Genomic DNA, 20,793 nt, shown 5'->3' on the forward strand with positions numbered 1-20,793 from the left:
GGTAAAAACTTGAGTCTTTCAAATAATAGTTTATTAAAAGTCAATAGTCCTTGAGTGTATTTCAACTTCTTATGACTACCTCTTTTTATAAACATTGTTATATGCTTGTTCAAGATTTTAAGACTGTTTGATAACTCAACTTCCTCTTTTGGGTAACAGTTGGAATATATTTTGAAAATAAATAAAGGATGTGTCCAGATCATATGTAGTTCTCAATATTCTCTAGAATCTTGTCAAAATTTGTAATACATGTAGCAGAAATAAATACAGGGGGAATGATCATATCTAATAATCTGCAAGTGGAATATTAGGTTTGAAGTAAAAAAAAAAAAAAGAACATAATAGAACATACCCAAATATACCCTCTCTAGAAAGAATGGAAAGAAGACGCTCCCTTGAATCCTTTTCCAATGTTTCTATAGAATTACACACAGAATTGTTTGCAGCCTGAGGAATTTTGTATATAATGTCAAATGGTAAGGAAGGGAAGTCGACCTGAAATGTTAAAATAATAAATAAGTAAACTATGAAATAGAATGATCTGCTGGCACTTCAGAGTTTTTCCCACTTAAATTTCAATCTCTTTTTCACCATGTTTCTTTTCCCTCCCTACTATCACACACCACCACAGGAGAATATTTGAGAGGTGTTTATAATATGTGAAAGTTTGTCATGTATAATGCATATAGTAGATGTATATGGGATAAGCATTGTTGGTAGAAACTCAAATGCTTACTATTTTGCTTACCATATCAAAGTGGTACCATTTAAAATAGAAACAGCAGTAAATCAATATTCACAACTGCCCCTAAGTATACTTAACTGCAACATTATTGCATTGGGCCTTTGTGTCTGAACACTGCTTCTTCCCACAAGTAGATAGAAAGGTGCAGTTCCCAAGCCATTGTTTTGTGCTCTGGCTAAGGTTAAGCATGTTATCCAAATGCAAGATACATGCTACTTCTGAGTGCCACAAACCACAAACTGTCATTACGGTTTGCAGTAGGTAAGCAATACTGCCTGTTTCCAGTTAACAGTGGACTCTTATTAATCCACAAATGGGAACTGCATCTCTCAATATTCATGGGAGGAACCACTGGATGAAACTCTTGAATGCCCATGCAACTATTTCCCGATAATAATATAGCACATATCTCTGTATTACACAATATACAGCATAAAAGAACAAATCAAATAAAAATATAATGAGAAAATCACCAAACAAAATGTTTAGGCAAAGAGGGCTTCAGGACTGAACTGTAATATGTTCAGAAATATGGAAGAAGTTCTAGTTCATCTGTATTACTCGGCAATCAGTTTTACTTCTTTGCATGTGCAAAAGTTTTTTAAAAAATCTTTCAGGTACAGACCTTCACAAAATGTCTTATCTCAAATGCAAAATTACTGTTCTATGTGCAAAACAGGCCTATCTGAGCATCCTGGAAACTTCAAAATAATTTTATTCCCATATACTATTTTGTGGACTTTGTGGACTTTGTTGTATGCTGCCCAGAGTTGCCTGTGGTGAGATGGGTGGCTATGTAAATCAATCAATCAATCAATCAATCAATCAATCAATCAAATAAATAAATAAATAGGCATGGCACCAATTTCTATTGGGAAACAGATTCACTAATTCAGCACTATAAATAGCATATAAATGCTTTTTTAAAACAATTAAGGAGGAAACAGCATTACCTGCAACACTATCCTTTCCATTAGGGTTCCTTTCTTATGGGCCACTCCAGGAACAATGTTTGAGCTTGCAGAAGGTGTCCAAAGATGTAAGAGTTTTGTCCCACAAGTTAACATTCTAAAGGCACAGGATATAGAATTTAGGTCCACATTTCAAGAGAGAACAACAGAGTTTAGAAAACAGAAAAATCTATCACATCAGGAATACCACTGATTCCTCATGTATAAATGTGAGGTGCAGAGGTTCCTGTGTATTAAACCCGATATAATTTAATAACTTCTTACAATCTCTTTGTTTAAATGGAAAATTTTATATGGAGGCAATCCAAACTACTTGAAGTTATTAATGAACATAGTGGGAAGTTAATGCAAAACAGACAAACACAAGATTAGTCTATACAGCACTATACAAATCCTGTATGTTTTCTTTCAAATGCTTATTTAAAAGCTATATCTTTTTTTCAAAATACCCACTCTATGATACTTGAAAGGGAGCTCTGATCTGAAAGCTACAGTTCAAGTCTGTATATTAAGACAAGTTGTTGTTGTTATATCATGCAGTCAGCAGGAGTCAATGACATCTAACTAACAAACTGTATAATAACACCCACATGCATGCCATTTCTCAAAGTACTGGCATGACAGGTTCTTAACCTCAAAGGAATGCAATCTAAAATGATACATAACAGCAAAAGATCCAACAAGTTCCACAGATAGAACACACAGAAAAACCACAGCGGCCTTATGAAGAAGACGTGTGCAAACTATTAGCACTGAGGCATCTGCGTGTTCTGCAAGGCATGGTGCATCTACTTCAAGGGCTCTTCCAGATTTGCTCAGGTTGCATGAGGACCTATAACCACCATGACAGCAGCCCCAACATTAGTGGGGTCTGTGCAGGCACATACCTGAAGACAGCCAAACCTTTCAGAGGATGTGGCTATCTGACTATATCGAGGGGTGTGCTTTTTCAATGCTTTACACTTTACTATTTTGCTGACATTGTAAGTGAAGAGAAAAATATACTGAGAAAATACAGGATTATACATTAGTAGCAGAATTTCTGGATGGGTGAATTCTTTACAATAGGGGAGTTACTGCAGTGCTGCAAATTCGGCTGCTTGAATTTTACTGACTTCAATAGGATTCAAGCAGATTACTTGAAGGATTTAATAATACGTAGCCAGTGGTATGCTGGAGCTGGCTCATACCAGCTTGTGAGAACCAACTGTTAAATTTTCAGGAATTTTGCAAACCGGTTGTGAGCAGAACCAAGCCACATGCCTAGGGCACCGATCAGCTGTTTGGCAACTTGCAGCAAAGCGGCAGCAATGGAGCCTGCAGATCTAGTGGTTATACATTTATTAGCACACCACTACTTGTAGCTGAGCTATTTTGTGCACTGAATTTAATGTATTTTCCTTCAGTAATGCTTTTTAATATATTTTTCCAAGTAGAAATGAGAGGAATTTAGAATTCCACTTGCATAATTTGTATTGATTTCTCTTTTCCTTTTTCACTACTCCTTTGAACAGCAAAATTAAGATTAAAGAAGCTCTCCAGCACTTTACTGACTGCTTCAAATACTTACCGTCCAAAGTCAAAGAGAGGTATGGAAACCTGACCCAATATCTCTGGGCCTTTTCTCTGTTTATTTGAATCAGGTGAATTACCACCATTTTGATTTAAAATACCAAACAGAGTAAGGCATAGGATGGATTCTAATGGCAACTGAGAGATTTGGATGGGAAAAATTATTCTGTAAAACAATAAAAGTGGTTTGTTAGAGTTTTATTAACTACATTTTAGAAAAAAACCAAGTTTAATATGTCCAGTGCCAGCCAAATCTCATTAATATTATATCACCTGAAATCATTGTAATAAAATATCTAAAAAAAATGATCCCAAATGCAAGTAATACACATAACTGACATAAACCTAAATATAAACTAAATTTATATGCAAATAAGGGCTAATTAAAATATGATAATTTTTCTTACAATGGTTAGTTTCACACAGAAGATATAGTATAGGTTATCTGGTTTTGAACTAACTCAGTGTGAGAACCTAGCCAACAAGTTTCATTTTTTGCTTATCTGACAAATTCATTTTGTTTATGTGTCCAACATTTAACTCCACAAATGATTCCTCCTTATTCCTAGGCTTGTGCAAAACATTCAATGAGTGCTAAATATACTCCTTGAATTACTTGTAGACACTCAAAGACTCAACGTGAGTGTTCTGAGATCTTCCAGAGGTCTTCTATCTGTGCCATTATAGCAGAAATGTTTTTTGGCCATGCAGTGCATAGCCCAGAGACCCTGAGAGGGCCTTGCAGCAGCCATATTGAGATTTTGAGCAGCTACGTGTAATGAATGGGATTCCTTTGCTGTCTTCATCAGACACAGAAATGAACAATAGAACAGTGAGCATTTCTCCTAGTCACTCCCTAACCTGTACTTTTAGATTATGCTGAAAGGCCTTGTACAGGCATACCTATTTCTACTGCGCTTTGCTTTATTGTACTTCACAGATATTGTGTTTCTTTTTTACAAACTGAAGGTTTGCGGCAACCCTTTGTCGAGCAAGTCTATCAGATGATGATTAGCATGTTTTAGCAATAAAATACTTTTTAATTAGGGTATGTACATTGTTTTTTAGACATAATGTTATTGCACACTTAATAGACTACAGCAGTGTTTCTCAACCTTGGCAACTGTATCACCATACTGGCTGGGGAATTCTGGGAGTTGAAGTCGACATAGTTGCCAAGGTTGAGAAACACTGGACTACAGTATAGTGTAAACATAACTTTTATATGCACTAGGAAAGCAAAAAATTTGTGTGACTCACTTTATTGCAATATTTGCTTTATTGCGGTGGTCTGGAATTGAACTCGCAATATCTCTGAGGTATGCCTGTATATTGTTTACTAGCTGACCAAAGTTGGTGGAATTTTTGAAAATTAATTAGCAGTTTAAGGGAATGTGACAGATAGTACATAAAGAAATACTTTTATGAGTCTATAAACTAAAAAAAGCACTTACAATTCATCCCATTTAATCAAATAGAAGAAATTCTTATATGTGCCAACCTTCTTGGACTGCACTGGTTTGAAGAGATCTTTTCCATTATGGGTCAAAGAACAAACCAGATAATATTTTTCATAACTAGAAACAGAGCACAATGTAGTCAATAAAAACATTGTGATGAACATACATTCAGGGTAAAGGTACATTTTAGTTTAAATACTCACGCTGAAACCCAATTATTGGGAATTCCATGAGCAGCAAATATTGTGAACTGGAGGTGCTCTGTGGCAGTCCATGCTTCTTTAGTGCTTTTTGTAATCCTTGGAGTGCTTAATGAAGGACTGTGGCATGAGTTCAAGTGGAGTTGAAGAAGAGCATGGACTGCTGAGGTCAGCTGATCTACGCTCATTTGAAGAGGATTTTCAGATTGCAAAGGACCTTAACATTAAAAAGTTGTTTTTTTAATGTTAAGAAGGTAATGCTCAAAACTCCCTTATAAGATTGAACAAACATATTTAATTTATACTTACCAATTGGATTCTTGCTAGTGTCATCAGATGATATTACAGATCCCTGTCCAATAAGATACGAAAAAAGTTAACCTCCCCAAATTGGAAAAAAGCCTTGTTGGATTGTTGTTATTAAATGCCTGAAATATTTCTGCATATTACTCAGATATTCATGCCACAAGCTGTTTTGTATGCCTTATTTGCAGTATAAAAGCACAGAGTGGCTTGGAGTCAGGTGATGCTGTCATCATCACCACTGCAAATACCTTTGAAAACTACAAAATTAGAAGCACTCTATTCCAAAAGTGTATTTTTTATTTGTTTAAAAATATTTTCTTTGCTTGCTGTTTATCTGTCAGCAAACAGAATAAAATATTTCTCAAACTCAGTCTCACTATATCAACTTGCCTAAAGATAATTAGCATGGTGGAGGAGATGGGACTGAATCAGCATCTGCCCCACTCTATACACGGCAGAAAACCACAAGATTGAACTAATTACCTCAGGGTTCTCGTTCCCTGGAAGGTTGACTGTTCTTCTTAGCTTCTTTACAGCTGTAGTAATTGCAGGAATCTCTACCCCATCTAATGCATAGCAAATTTTTCTGACTGCTTTAATGACTGGTTCTGCTGCTTTAAACCGATTCTGATGAAAAAAAAAAAAGGAAGAAGTTGCCAAAAATTAAGGGTAAAATCCAACATTCCTCAAACACATTTCTACTAAACCAGCAGAATGTTCCCATCAATTCTTCCCACAAACACCCTTAAAATTAGAGTATATATACCTCTTGGTTTACAGGTATGTGCAGGGAGGGAGGGAATCTGTTCCACTGACAGATGTCATTTCATTGGCAAACAGATTTTGGGGGGACACGTTGGAGAATAAGTAGGTATGTATAATGGGTCCAACTAAATATATTTAATTGCACCCATTCTTCCACTGGCTGCCACCCAACTCTAAAGTATACTGTACAGACACCGAAGAAGATGCTCACAAGTTCACAGTACAGTATTGTGTATGCAACAATCTGCATAGGAGGGTTTGTTAAGCATGGGGATGGCTCTATTATGCTTTGAGGTTGTATGGCAAACAGTGGCACAGGAAATATCATATGGGTGGAAGGAAGAATTAATTCATTTAAATATTGGCATATCCTAGAAGGTAATGTTGCAATTGCCCACTTCTCCTCTGTTAATAGATGGAAGTGCCAGGCAAGTGGCATGGATAAAACAAAGTCTGGATCAGGGTACTATTATGTTTCAACTGGAAGACAAAAAGTAACTTATGAAGCTTGAAGTAACTTGGGAAGCGAGGCTCAGGGGAAAAGCTCTTACATGAGTAATAACAGCTAGGAAATCCCAAAACACAAACAGCTACTGGCGTAGTATAAATACATTTCTATATATAAACCTTATAATAAATGTATGATTAGTAAAGCATGAAATGTACTGGAAGTAGGGCTGAATAAATCATTCATAAGGAAGTTTTGCAAAACAAACTGATGCAAGAAAAGCACTTCTCCCCAAGGAGCTTTCAGAAGGCTCAGGCCTTCTTGACAGTCCCAATGGAAGTGTTGACTCTTTAGGCCCAGACAATGTGGGAAAGCCCTCAGAGCAATCACTGAACCTTCCAGAGGACACAGCTACCTCCAGGATTCAAGGGGTATGTCGCTTACACCAATATGGGTTGCCAAGTGCTGCTTTGCACAACTCTATTAGGAAGCTTCTTAAATGATAATGTTTACCTTATTTTTAAGTAGTATATCAACTTGATTGTGATAAGCTTCTAACAGTTCTTCAAGAGAGTGGCTGGAACCAATGAGAATGATTCTATTACTTGTGGCATACTATTAGTGGAAGCTTTGTAAAAGAAATAAAAAGGCACCAACATGACAAATGTCTGATTACAAAATGTATGTTCGACTGCCTTCTGGAATGAGGTTCCCACCGAGATCCAGATGGCTCCCATCCTGATGGCATTCCGGAAGGCCCTAACAACTTGGCTGTCCTTCCAGACACTCAAGGAGGTTGGATGGAACCCGTTGTTAGAAGTGCTTGAATATGTTGCATATCTTTTGGTGTTAGTTGTCTAGATTTTCCATCTTGTATATTTTCCTTTACTGTATTTTTATTTACCACACTGAATTTGTATCTTGCTTTTTTTAATATATTGTGAGTTGCCCAACCTAGAGTTGGTTTGGAGCTGGGCAGCACAAAAATCAAAACAAACAAATAATATTATGACAAAGTGGTTACCTCTGAATGGTCTCTCTGAAAAACTTTTCTACATGGCAGAGATGTTTTGTCAAATCTATGGGTGTCCCATCATCATCTTCCTAATAATAGAAAATATACAAGTGATTTGCTGAACTTATCAATATTCTCCCTTGCCCCATAAAAGATAATCTAAAGTTGGATAGCAAGTTCTATTCAGAGAGTTCTGAAAATGAGAAAATTAGCATTTGTTGCTACCTCCTTAAATGAAAAACTGATAATGTCTGCTTTCAAATTCTCTACTTAAAAGTGGCTGGCTGTAAAGCTCATATACATGCACTAATATGTGACAGCACCCTCCAATTTAACTAGTTTTGCTTAGCATGAATTAGCAATTTTGATAACAAAATTATCCGTAACATAATCTGTAACATAACACACAATTTTAGCTTCATTACTGGACTTCTTAAACTTTTTTAAAAAAGACAAGACAGGATAAAAAAAACCTCCATGCTTCCTGCATTTGTGTTTTCACCTGTAGGATTCTCTATCCTAGCCTTTAAGCTGCCAGGTAAATCTGCAAACAATATCTGAAAGTAGAATTTGGCAAAACAGGAATCCTTGCTATTTAGCTGGTTTAATATGTATTAGTGTGTCACTAGGGCCAATGTCTAACACACTGGAGAAGAAATATCTTGGCTGATCTTTAAAAAAAGCTAAGTAAGGATGGTTAGTATTTAGATGAGAGACCACCAGGAAATCACAGGGATATAGTCTATACTGGGAAGATGAAAACAATTTCAGAAGAAAACAATGGCAAACCACCTCTGTATTGTTACCAAGAAAAACTGTAAGGACACGTCCATTAGACACCAGGATTTGAGCTCAATTTGAAAGAGTATTTTTTCTTTCTAAAGCTAGTTTCAACATTTTTCTAATTCAAGAAATAGATTGCAGAAAGAGTAGTTCATATTCATATAAGATAAAATGAAGAAAATTAGTATGACAGCACAACTTGCTGAAAATGACAAAAAACACAATAATATTTATTATTGGAAATTGTGCAATATTTTCTTCAGAAATGTTATACAAAATGCACACAAATCTTATAATTAGCTACAAATATATATTTCTGCCTACATTTATATTGACCTAAGTAGCTGAAATAAAATTAATCCTAATTAATATGAATGTGAAAGTTGACACCAAACATGAAAAAACAGAAGACAGCAAACTGGATGTCAGAACAAACTGTGAAATTTGTCAAGAAGAGAAGCCAAGAAAGACAAAAATCTCAGAAAGGAACAACAAAGAGTTTCAGAGAGCTGCTAGAAGAGGCAAGAAGCAGTATCACAACAACGTCTATAAAGACGTTGAAGATGGAAACAGACATGGAAAAACAAGGAAAGTCTTCCAAAAGATTTCTTAACTCAGAAGGAGGTTCCAACCTTGAATTTATATGCTAAAGAACGCCAATGGGTAGATAGTAACTGATTCAAAGAAGATCAAAGATGGAAGGACTATACTGAAATACTGTAGAGAGGTCAACAACCAAGAAACCTTAGAAGATATTCCCTACTTAAAAGAACCTTTAGTAGTAGAATGTGAGTCAGATCAACACTCCTGTCCTTACCAACTCAGAAAGCTATAGGAACTGATGGAAGACCCACAGAAACATGGCAAGCAACAGAAGAAGAATCAGTATAGGTTCTAACCAAGCTGGGCCAGCAAATCTGGAGAACGACACAGTGGCTATCAGATTGGTAGAGGTCAAACTACATTCCAATACCAAAAAAAAAAAAAAAAAGGGAAAGTTAACAGTGTGCAAACTATCACACGATATCCTTAATGCTAGCAAAATAAGGCTTAGGATCATCCAAGGCAGATTAAAGCCCTACATGGAAAAAGAGATGCCGGATGTTGAAACTGGCTTTAGAAAAGGATGAGGAACATGAAAACATTATTGCTGTTGAATGCTGGATAATTTAGAAAGCTAAAGAATACCAAAAAGAAGTCAGTGTGTGCTTCACTGATTATAGAAAGCCCTTTGATGTACTGATCACGTCAAGCTATGGAATGTGCTTAGAAAAATGGGACTTCCAAAACATCTCATTGTCCTCATACGAAACCTATACACAGGTCAGGAAGCCACAATACGAACAGAACATGGTGAAACAGACCAGCTCCAGGTTGGCAAAGGAGTGAGACAAGCTGCAATCTCTCCCCTTATTTATTCAATTTATAAGCTGAATATATTAAGGAAAGCTGGATTGGAAGAAGATAAACTTGGTTTGAAAACTGGAGGATGAAACATCAAAAACCTGTGCTATGCTGATGATGCTACTCTGATAGCTGAAAATGCAAAGGATCTCCAAACTCTCGTAATGAAAGACAAGGAACACAGTGAAAAAATGGGATTCAACTTAAATATAAAGAAGAACAAAGTAATGACAACAGGTACAAAAACCAGCTTTAGAACTGACAATGAAAATATTGCAGTGGTAAATAGCTTTTGCCTTTTAGGATCTACCATCAACAGTAAAGGAACAAGCAGAGAAGAAATATACCACAGACTAGCACTTGGTAGAGCAGCCATGTAGGCCTTGGAAAAGATATTCAGATGCCATGATGTGTCTATACCTACAAAGATTAGAATAGTTTAGGCAATGGTATTCCTTGTGACATTCTAGGGAAGTGAAAGTTGGACCTTGAAGAAGCAGGAGAGAAAGAGAATTGACACCTTTGAACTCTAGTTTTGGAAAACTCCTAAGAATATCATGGACAGCCAAGAAAACAAGCAAATGAATCATCGAACAAATGAAGGGTTCTCACTTGAGGCCCAAATGACCAGGCTCAAATTATTGTGTTTCCAACACATTATGTGAAGACCTAGCTCTCTGGAAAAGCCTTTAATGCTGGGAAAGATGGAAGGAAAAAGAAGAAGAGGACAACCAGCAGCAAGGTGGATAGATTCAATTACAGTGGCAATGAGTGCACTGTTGGGAGACCTAAAAGAACAGGTTAGGGATAGATTGTTATGGAGAAAATCTATCTATGTGGCCACCAGGAGTCGAAAATGACTTGATGGCATATAATCAATCAATCAATCAATCAATCAATCAATCAATCAATCAGACACATTATGTGAAGATCTAGTTCTCTGGAGAAAGCTATAATGCTGGGAAAGGTGGAAGGAAAGAGAAGAGGACAAGCAACAGCAAGATGGACAGACTCTCTTACAGTGGCAATGGGTGCATCATTGGAAAATCTGAAGGACCATGTTAGTGACAGATTGTCATGGTGAAACTCTATCTATGTGATTGCTAGGAGCTGACACCAATTTGATGGCACATAATCAATAACTCAATTAATCAATATGTGTAGTGAAAGTAGTTTACAATTTTCTCAACCCCAGTCACAGGAATTGGGTTTCTACTGAACGAACTAGCACCAGAAAAATAGACCCTCTGGCTGCTTTTGCCTCTTTATTACTTGAAGAGCTGCATAACAGAGAAAAAGAAAATAGACCAGAGATAACTCATAATTCTGGGTACATGTAAGTCATGATTACAAGAAAGAGTTCACAACATAATAATAAACTACGGTTTCCAAATATGATCTACTATTGGAAAACAAATCATGCTTTTGTTTTTATGGATGGATTTGGACTTAACAGGCCATGGCTTAACAAACCACAACAAACACAGCTAGAGAAAATCAGGTACAAGGAATGTATACAACCTCAATACATATAAAAATCATAAATGATGGTTGTTTTGATAGTGTGTGTTTATTTTATACTCACTGTTCGTGCCATATCTCTGCATATAACATTATGGGTCAATAGCTGCAGAATAATCTCTGTGTCCCACTTTCGGCAGTTTTGAATATACTCATGGCTTCCAACACTATGCTTGCTGTGAAAACAATAAATGCTGTGATTGTTCACTATTTCAAATTAGCAATAAGAATTTTAACATACGTTAACTGGAATTTAAATGTCAGTATAACCATTAAAATGTTTATTTATATTTCAAATTTGTCACCACTCATCTCACTACAGAGTGATTCCAGGCGGTTTACATTAAATTAGATATGCCTTTCAGATCCATAGCTCCCTTCCCCTCTTACTCTTACTAACTTTCCCACTTCTCTTTTTAGATACTGGTTAGTAGAGCCAATAAGGGGTCAGTACCAACCATGGTTGGTTTCACACAAAAGTATTAAACCAAATTTTATCTGGTTGGAAATGCTTCCACAGATCATTCTGAATTCCTGCTTACTCCCATGTTATTAATCATAAATAGTTAGGATGCTAGTCTTATATAAAGCATCACAAAACCCTGATCAGATACATTTCTCAAATAAATAACTCTAGGCATATTTAAGTCACTACATTATTTTAGTATATTTAATTGGAACAGAGATTCATATTCCCAGCTTTGCCTCTTCTGACATAATATTGTCCCATTACTGCAGCAGGTATTCTAAATATGAAAAGATGGCAGAATCACCTAACTTTTAACAAAACTGCAGGTCAAGATGCAGAAGCTGCAACAATCCAAAACTATGTATCTTTAAAAAATAAATAACTGACAAAACACATACTTTTACAACAAGCTGCCATTTTTGAGTATCTACAGGGCTCTGCGTCAGACAACTGAATGTATTTCATGACAGCATATTTCTAAGAATAGTTAAGTTTGATGTTAGTATGACTATTACAAATCTGAAATTTAAACAGACAAGAAAATGCCTCTATCCTAAAATAAAATGTACAATATGCCATGTCTAAACAGAGTTCCAAGTTAAATGATAAAACATATACATATTTTAATTCTTATTGCTAAATTAATTACCACTTATTTATTTGTTTATTAACACTCAAGTTTGCATTTCCTACAGTTTTCTAGAAGTCAGGCTCTAATCAAATCAAAACTTACTTCTGTAAAACTTCTTCTTGTCCACAAACTTTCAAAATATAACTGCCAATATCTACATCATTCAAGTCATCATGCACCCAGCAAAGAGCCTGCATTATTATAAGTTCAACTGGAGAACTCACTGTTTAGAGAAAAACAAACACAGAAAACAACAAAAAATAGTGAGTTGAAGACAGTCTATGTAAAATAGAAAAACGTGAGCAATTAACAGAGTTTGAATTTTATGAGATACACAATGTTCATACCTTCTTTGCCACATTATTAGGAGAATTATATGGATTTGATAATTAGAGAATACAAGCACAAAGTATTCTGTTGCTAGAGGCTACTTCACGGTTGAGGTAACACACAACCCAAACATTTTTTGGAATACTGTAGTTGGCAATTTGGGGAACAGTATAAGGAATTAAATAGCAATTGATTCTCAATAATCCATTCAGTTATAATCAAAAAGCATTACCTGATGCCCTATGGCTACATCAGACTTGGGAAACCAAGATAGGAAAACATGTGTTGCAAACAGAATGGATGGGATCAGAAATACAGGTAAAAGCCCACACAATTTTAGTATCAGCTCCAATGCTTTTATCCAGAATTGGATAATGAGGAACCTGACATCAAATATTTTCATATTTAAGATCAGAGATTTCTCCTATTCAGTATGTACTAGTATTAATTTAGCAAACTTCTTTTTAATTCCAAATAAAAGAGAGAGAGAAATTTAATTATAAACTCTAGTCAATTTATTTTTTATAGTGATGGGAAAGTAAAGTATGTTGAAATAAAGATATATAAATAAATGCTACCCAAAAACAGTATTTTGTGGTACTTTAGTGACTAAAAATCTGATGTAACAGCTGCAACTCAAGAGTCTCATCATATACTGAATTACTGAATAAGTATAATATATGGAACACCTAATATCACAGTTGAGAACCAGTTTGGTGTAGTGGTTAAGACTAGAAACAGGGAAACTAAATTTTTGTTCTGCCTCAGGCACAAAGCCAGTTGGGTGGCCTTGGGCCTGTCACTCTCTCTCAGTTCTAGGAAGGAAATAATGGCAAACCACCTCCAAAAAACCTTGCCAAGAAAACTGCAGGGGCTAATCCAGGCAATCACCAGAAGTCAAGACTGACCTGAAGGCTTCTTTATCTATCTATCTCACAGTAAACCAGAAAGTGTTCAAATGTCATTGTAGCATTTTGACCCTAGTGTTATATGAAAATAAAGTTGCTAGAGTTGCCTTTGCCTGAATTAAATTATAAGACTTGGACCAAACTTAACACATCAGAAAAACCTCAAGTATTCCCAAATATCACAGACAATTCAGGAGAAAAACATATATATGTTATTTTGCATAAGGAGTAGTACTCCAAATTTATCCATTCAGTATTATCTGCAACATGTAGGGATCTTTGGGGAAAAATGAACCATTATTTGTAATAATCACCAAGCCCAACCAAAAACCTTCAACTCCCACTACTGACTCAGTGTCTGAGTTCATGCATAACACTAAAACCAGGATTTTTTAAAAATATGCTTTTAGCCAATCCATAGTTGCCTAGTTTGCACATAACACTATGACAAAATGTGTTCACCTATCATTGCTAAGTCAAAAACAAATCACATTATAATTTGGCACTACATACCAAGGATGTAGAATGAGAGCTAACAGAAAATTGAACATTTGAAGGAAAATAGCCTGGAGCAGAACTATCAGCAAAAACATATAAAGTAACCAGAGGCTTAATATCAGAATTCTGATTTCTGTGCAGCAGTTGGCCAATTGACAATATAATGCTCTAAGATCTGGGAAAGCCCTATAGATAGTTATTCTGGAATCCAAAGTTCAAATGAGCCCTTACATGTTACACGTGTGAGTGACTGCCAAACCCTGTGTTACTGGAAGGGAACTTAAAAAGAGAAATATTCTGGTTTTTAATTGTGAACAGTGATACAGTTGAATAGACTCACATTGCAACTTTATATCTAAAGCAAGAAAAAACACTGGTATTTGAGAATTTTTTCACTAGAGTTCTCTTATATGAGTTTGGACTTCAACAAAGCATCTCTCTCCTTAATAGGATTATGTGGACTTTCTCCATCGAACTATTTCCAGGCTAAGATTCTATGGCTAAGATTTCATGGATGAAAAAACATTTGGGGAAGTTGTCATGGGATGGGGCTTCTGTATTTTTTTTAAACATACAAGAAAGTCCATGATAGAGTTGTACAAATTTTAAGCTGCAAGTAAAATGGCTTATTCAATTTTTCCAATTTAAATTAGTTCATCCAAAAATAATGATGGTAATTATCCAGATTATTTATTTATTAACAAAGTTTAATATTGTGATTTCAAAGTATCTATATCACTGGTAGCCATACAGGTAGTCCTCGCTTAACAATGCTAATTGGGACTGAATTTCTGTCACTAACCAATGCAGTTGTAAAGCGTGACGTCACATAACTACATTGCTTAGTGACAACAATCCCAGCAGTCTCCGCTGCTGTTATTAAGTGAGGATCACGGGTCATTAAGCAAGGACTTCTTTGCAATTTCCTGCCAGCTCCCACAAGCAAAATCAATAGGGAAGGAATTCAGCACCATCATAACTTTGAACAAGTTCCAGATGGCTTGTAAGCAGGCTGGCAAGCAGATAAATGGCTGCTATGGTGTGGTGCTTGCATGGCAGGGCCAGGGGTGACTGCTCCCGGGTGGGGGAGGGTGCAGAGAGGGCCACTGCAGGTGGAGGGGGTGCTGCAGGCGTGCACGTGCTATGGAGTATGAGATCCCTGGGATCTTGTACTCTGTAGCTGGGCTCCTTGGGAGAAAAAGCCACAGGAGTGCGAGCAAATTACAGAAATGTTTTGCGACCTTCCTTGCTGGCTTCCCCATTGACACTGCTTGTGGGAAGCCGGCAAAAAAGTCACAAATGGCAATCATGTGACCATGAGAAGCTGCAACAGTTATAAGTGTGAGCTGGTTACCAACCTCCCAGATCGCAATCATGTGACCATGGAGGTGCTGGGACAGCCAGAGCTTCAAGGACCAGTCATAAGTACCACTCATTCAGTGCTGCCGTAACTTTGAACGGCTGCTGAACAAGTGGTTGTTAACCAAGGACTACCTGTATGAAACTGGACTGAATTATTTCTATGCAAGCTTGAATATCACCTACCACCCTGTGCTGCAATGCTGGTTCATAAATTTTCCTATGAGAAGAGCAGACTCCAAATGAATGCCCCTTTAGCTGAAGACAAGAAAGACAGCACATCCAGGCTTCATATAACCCTGATACAGCTTGAAATACAGGTAGTCCTCACTTAACAACCATTCGGTCAGTGACTGTTTAAAGTTATGACGACACTGAATGAATGGTACTTATGCCCTGTCCTCGAAGCTATGGCTGTTGCAGCGCTCCCACTGTCATGTGATCAAAATTTGGGAACTTGGCAGCCTGTCCATATTTATGACCGCAGGATGTGCTTCAACTCCCCCCACATCTATCTCCCCCCAATTGCCGTTTTGGCCACCCTGCACTCTGCTGCCCCTGCCGCCCTGCACTCTGCCACCTGCAATCTTGGAAAGGCCTCAGAATGCCTTGGGAAGACCACATGCAGTTTCAGGAAGAAGTTCTCGTGAAGGGCCAGGCCGGGCATGCCTTGTCAGCAGTGGGAGGAAGAAGATGGAGGTCAGCTGGGGATGGCGGGGGTGCAGGGCAGCAGGGGCAGCAAGGATGGCTGAGCGCAGGGCAGCGGGGTAGCCAAAAGGGCGAAGATGGGAGGGAAATAGGTGTGGAGGAGTTGAAGCAAAGGCAAGTGTGGCAGGGCAGGAGAAGCATGAGGTCCTCACCTAATGACAGTGCGGCCCTGTAAAAACGGCAACTGGGACTACCGAAACTGCTGTCACTAAACAGTGCGGTCATGTGATGTTTCACCTAACTGCATTGCTTAGCAACGGAAATTCCGGACCCAATTAGGGTTGTTAAGCAAGGACTACCCGTACAATATTTCATGGGGCTGCATGTTACGAATAGCACTATTATTGTGAAGTCATCACTGCCCAGTTTCTGTAAGTGTGTTTGGGAGAATCTGTCCCCTTTAGAAATATCAAATGGTAGGTATTTATACTTTTTCCATCGATGGGCATCCTTAACAAAATGGGAAGTTTTTCCTGAAACTCTTGAGACATTACAGACCATTCGGTGGGGAGGGGGGACAGTGTCTCAAATTTTCTATCATCTAAGTGATAGTAGTGTGTACTACTTTAGGGCTGGGTAGCAAAATTTTCCTTATACGTAGCACAAATGATTGGGACCAAGCTGTGAAACAGAATGGCATAAATCAACAGAACTGAATATAATTCTACAACAAAAACAACCACAATCCTGTCCTATTTAAATATATTCATTTATTTCTCCATTAAATACATTTTCTTAGATGGAAGTCTTATCCAATTCATATTTAAAATATATTTTTAAAAAACAAATAATTTTCATGTCTGTTGATAATTTAGGATACAATTCATTACTGACATTATTTTGACAATCTTTCAATCTACTGAAATATATCTATTAAAATGAAAATGCACTTACCATCACATGTAAATGTCACTGGCTGTTGGAAACCTTCAATTTCTATTGAAATCTTGATGCTGGAGTTTTCTCCACTTATATTTCTTTGCAACATGACCGGACTCAACACGAAACCCAAGTTCGTATCATGATTGCTGTGGGGAAACTTGGTCCTTAATCTGAAATCAACATGTTTATAAATCCAGTTACAATGATCACAGTAGTAATAAACAAGGACAGAAAGCAACATAGAGTGCATCAAATAGCAAATTTAAGCATAATTACATAGGATTCCCATTGAATCAATGTGACTTCTGAGTGTAAAATCTTTAGGATTACATAGCTAATCTAATTTTCCTGAAATATTTATTTAATCTACTCTCTACTCTGTTAAGACAACATACCCTGACAGGTTCAATATTTTACTTATCTTAAATCATCTATCAATTCTATATTAAAAAAAACACACTGCAATAGTTTTAAAACTGACCAAGTTTATATAAATCTACCAGTTCTGGAATAAATTGTACAGTTACAGATTTTCCTGGTCGCTTCTTTTTTTCCACCTCCTTCCCTCTTATGCACTTATGTAGCCAAACAAGTGCCATTCATGCAAATGAGGGAGGTATCAGCAGGCTAGAAGGAAGCATGCAAAAGGGCAAACGTGTTAGAAAAAAGAATGGGGGTGGGGGGAAGAGATAAAATCATCTCTTTTGCTTCAGCTAGCAGTTGAGAACTGTTTGCTTAGTGGCCAGAACGCTGACTGGCTGTTCAAAAAAGGAAAATGTGAGGAAAGGGAAATGGAATGGAATGACTTTGAAAAGGACAAAAAGATCCAGACAGAGAGCAGAGAGAGCCATGTCATGGTCAGATACAGAAGCTATTATCTTAAAAGCCCCCGAGGCTGGCGTGAGAGCTGCTCATAGAAAAAATGAAGGAAGGAAGGAAGGACAGACAAGATTTATCATAGCTAGACTTGGTATTGCTGGGCCTACCTCTAAGTCTGAAGAAGCAAAAATAATTTCTGGCCTAGGTTTATGTTTTATAAAAACCAAATTCCAAAGCTAGCATAGCTCCATATTCCAAATTCCAAAGCTAGCATAGTTCATTTTCCACAAATTGCAGTTGGAAAGAGGCCCTAGCTGAATAAGAATAACCTCTACCAAATAGTATAGCTAGTCTTTAAGAGATTTAAAATACCCTCTGATGTAATCTAGATGTATTCGTCTGGAAGATAGGCTAAAGCTGAGGAAGTAACTTACAGGAATTATATGTTATCCCATTACTTTCACTACTAGGGGCCACAAATGTAGAATACAACAGCTGTACCTCAATTGAAGGGTGGAAGAGTGTACTAAGAAAATAAATAACTTACAACAGAATTGCAATGTAGTTTATATTAACTGATGGCGGGGCTGAGACTAGTTCATCTTTCTTTAAAACATCCCGTTTAAATTACCCCCTCAAACATCTACCTAGGTCAAAGACCAACTCAAACTAAACATCTGAGGTTTAAAGAAGACAGGTTCCTCCAAGATCCTCTCTAATGATGTTCTAATCATTTGTACCTGATCTGGTGCACCTGATTCTAATTTTAGGTATTTGAGGTAGTGATAAACGGAGGGGTGTACTTATTTTCCACACGTGCAATTTGCATTTATATTTAAATTACACAATGGACTACAAAATTTAAATGGTGCATGACATTTATTACATTATATCCTCTTTATCAATATTGCTGAAATGAAGATCAAATATCTGAATGTTGAAAAAGTCAAAAACTTCAATGTGGTATACTTACTTTTTCACATGACTGTCATGTGAAATATATATCAGCTTGTCCAACCAGCCCAGTGTAAGGTTGGGCAGGATGTGTTGACCAACAGTACAGGTAGCCCTTGACTTATGACCATTCGTATGATGGCCGTTCGAAGTTACAGCAGTGTTGAAAAAAGTTACTTATGACCGGTCCTCACACTTATAACCGTTGCAGCATCCCCACGGTCATGTGATCAAAATTTGGGTGCTTGGCAACCAGCATGTATTTACCACAGTTGCAGCATCCCAGGGTCACATGATCGCCATTTATGACCTTCCCAGAGGACTCCTGACAAGCAAAGCCAATGGGAGAAGCCTGATTCCTTTAATGACCGCTGTGATTCACTTAATGACCACGGCAAAAAGTTAGTAAAATTGGGTGCAACTCACTTAATGACTGCATTGCTTAGTGATGAAGTTCTGGTCCCAATTGTGGTTGTAAGTCAAGGACTACCTGTTATTACTTCTAGATGCTGGTTCCTATTTATCCATGTGTTGGTTAAATGATGCATGGTAAGAGAGGATGTGCTCAGGGCTGTTTGCCCTTTTCTTTGACCTTTGGCTAGTCAAACAAATGGTTCATAAATAGGGTTTATTTCTATGTCTGTTGATTACTAATTTGTCAGAGTGCCAGCTTCTAGCAATGCTCTTGCATTCTCAGATTTGGCTTGACCTAAAATATCTAGTTTCCCAGCTGAAATTATAGCTGAAGTCTCCATGCTGTGAAATTAAAGAATTTTAATCATCTTGTCTCACTGCCAATTGATGTTCATGCATGTGTTCTGCCAATCTTCTAAACATTTGTCCTGCATAATGGTTTTCACATTGTATATAAATGACTCCTGTTTTGGAAGGATTTTGTTGGTTTGTGAGTTACAGTGATTCCAAAGGGTTGGATTAACCTGTTGGTGGTTTCTGAGATGCTTTTGATGGATGAGTTATTCTTTTCATGAATTGCAACAGTTGTACTGTGATTTGTTAGTAGTATACAATAATACTGTTCTGGCTTATGTATAAATTCAACTTAAGGACAGACCTTAGGAACAGAACTTTTTCTTAAACTAGCGACTACCTGTATTGGATTTGGGTTTATGAGATTGTATGTCTTCCTGACTTTCAATAGTTCTTTTGCTTTTTGGATATACTATATTCTGTCCATGATATCTGCAATTTGTCTTTGATCTGCTGGGAGGATCGTGATGGTTTGGTCATTTAACTTGAGGTGGTTCTGTATCTTTGTTCTACTAGCCAGAGGTATAACTGTCATACATTTTTTTGATCCTCATTAGCTAGTCCAGTTGTTCTAAGTAGTCCTTCTGGGGCTGCAAAGATTTTTTAAAAATATATTGTTAATTTTATATCTCTTTATTTTGTACAAACCAAGGCAGCATATATAATGCATCCACCTACTTTTCCTACAACAAGAACCCTGTGAGGGGCATTGGGCTGAGAGATAATTATTGGCCCAAAATCACTCATCCTTCATTCATGCCTAAGGGAGGACCAGAACATATAGTCTCCCAGTTTCTACTCCAGCACTTTAACCACTACATCAGTGGTTAAAGGCACACGTATAGATTACAATTCATTGTAGAACAAGAGCTGTGTTAGCCTATGGTGGCAAAAAATCAGAAATGTGTTAGCACCTTTTCAGACTAACACATTTTACTAAAAGACATGGGCTTTCATGAACTACTGCTCACTTCATGAAAGCTTATGCCTTCTAATAAAACCTATTACTTGGAAAAGGTGCTACCAGATTCCTGAGGTTACATTTCCATTAGAGTACAGTGATTTATTTTGACTTAAATTGCTGCTTACTTTGCAATGACATCACAAAATGCTGTTTGTTCTTGATTTTGCCATTCAACATTTTTTAGAAGTTTATTTTCTGCTGGCAGGCTACTGGTCCCATTGTCTGTCTGAAATGTAAGGATAAAGAAGTGAAGCAAGGTAGACATAATTCAAAAAATATATACAGGAAAGGGTTAGAAAGATAATCTACATAG

General features: G+C 37.1%; 1 protein-coding gene across 3 annotated transcripts in view; it reads right to left on the reverse strand.

Annotated features, from left to right (window-relative positions):
* Window positions 1-20,793, reverse strand: part of PIK3C2A (phosphatidylinositol-4-phosphate 3-kinase catalytic subunit type 2 alpha) — a 63,885-nt gene that overhangs the window by 25,707 nt on the left and 17,385 nt on the right. For all 3 annotated transcript variants that reach the window (XM_007436248.4, XM_088146013.1, XM_088146012.1), the window contains 13 exons: window positions 20,606-20,706; window positions 16,988-17,145; window positions 12,393-12,513; window positions 11,255-11,366; window positions 7,492-7,571; window positions 6,981-7,044; window positions 5,738-5,881; window positions 5,258-5,300; window positions 4,952-5,165; window positions 4,743-4,865; window positions 3,287-3,454; window positions 1,699-1,813; window positions 353-495 (listed from right to left, as the gene is read on the reverse strand). In XM_007436248.4, coding sequence (XP_007436310.2) covers window positions 353-495; window positions 1,699-1,813; window positions 3,287-3,454; window positions 4,743-4,865; window positions 4,952-5,165; window positions 5,258-5,300; window positions 5,738-5,881; window positions 6,981-7,044; window positions 7,492-7,571; window positions 11,255-11,366; window positions 12,393-12,513; window positions 16,988-17,145; window positions 20,606-20,706 — 1,586 coding nt within the window. The remainder of the gene's footprint in view (window positions 1-352; window positions 496-1,698; window positions 1,814-3,286; window positions 3,455-4,742; window positions 4,866-4,951; window positions 5,166-5,257; window positions 5,301-5,737; window positions 5,882-6,980; window positions 7,045-7,491; window positions 7,572-11,254; window positions 11,367-12,392; window positions 12,514-16,987; window positions 17,146-20,605; window positions 20,707-20,793) is intronic.

This window comes from Python bivittatus, unplaced genomic scaffold (genome assembly GCF_059951505.1).
Source record: "Python bivittatus isolate LINGU-HERP-01145 unplaced genomic scaffold, Pbiv_v1 ctg000480_np1212, whole genome shotgun sequence".
NCBI classification, from domain to species: domain Eukaryota; kingdom Metazoa; phylum Chordata; class Lepidosauria; order Squamata; family Pythonidae; genus Python; species Python bivittatus.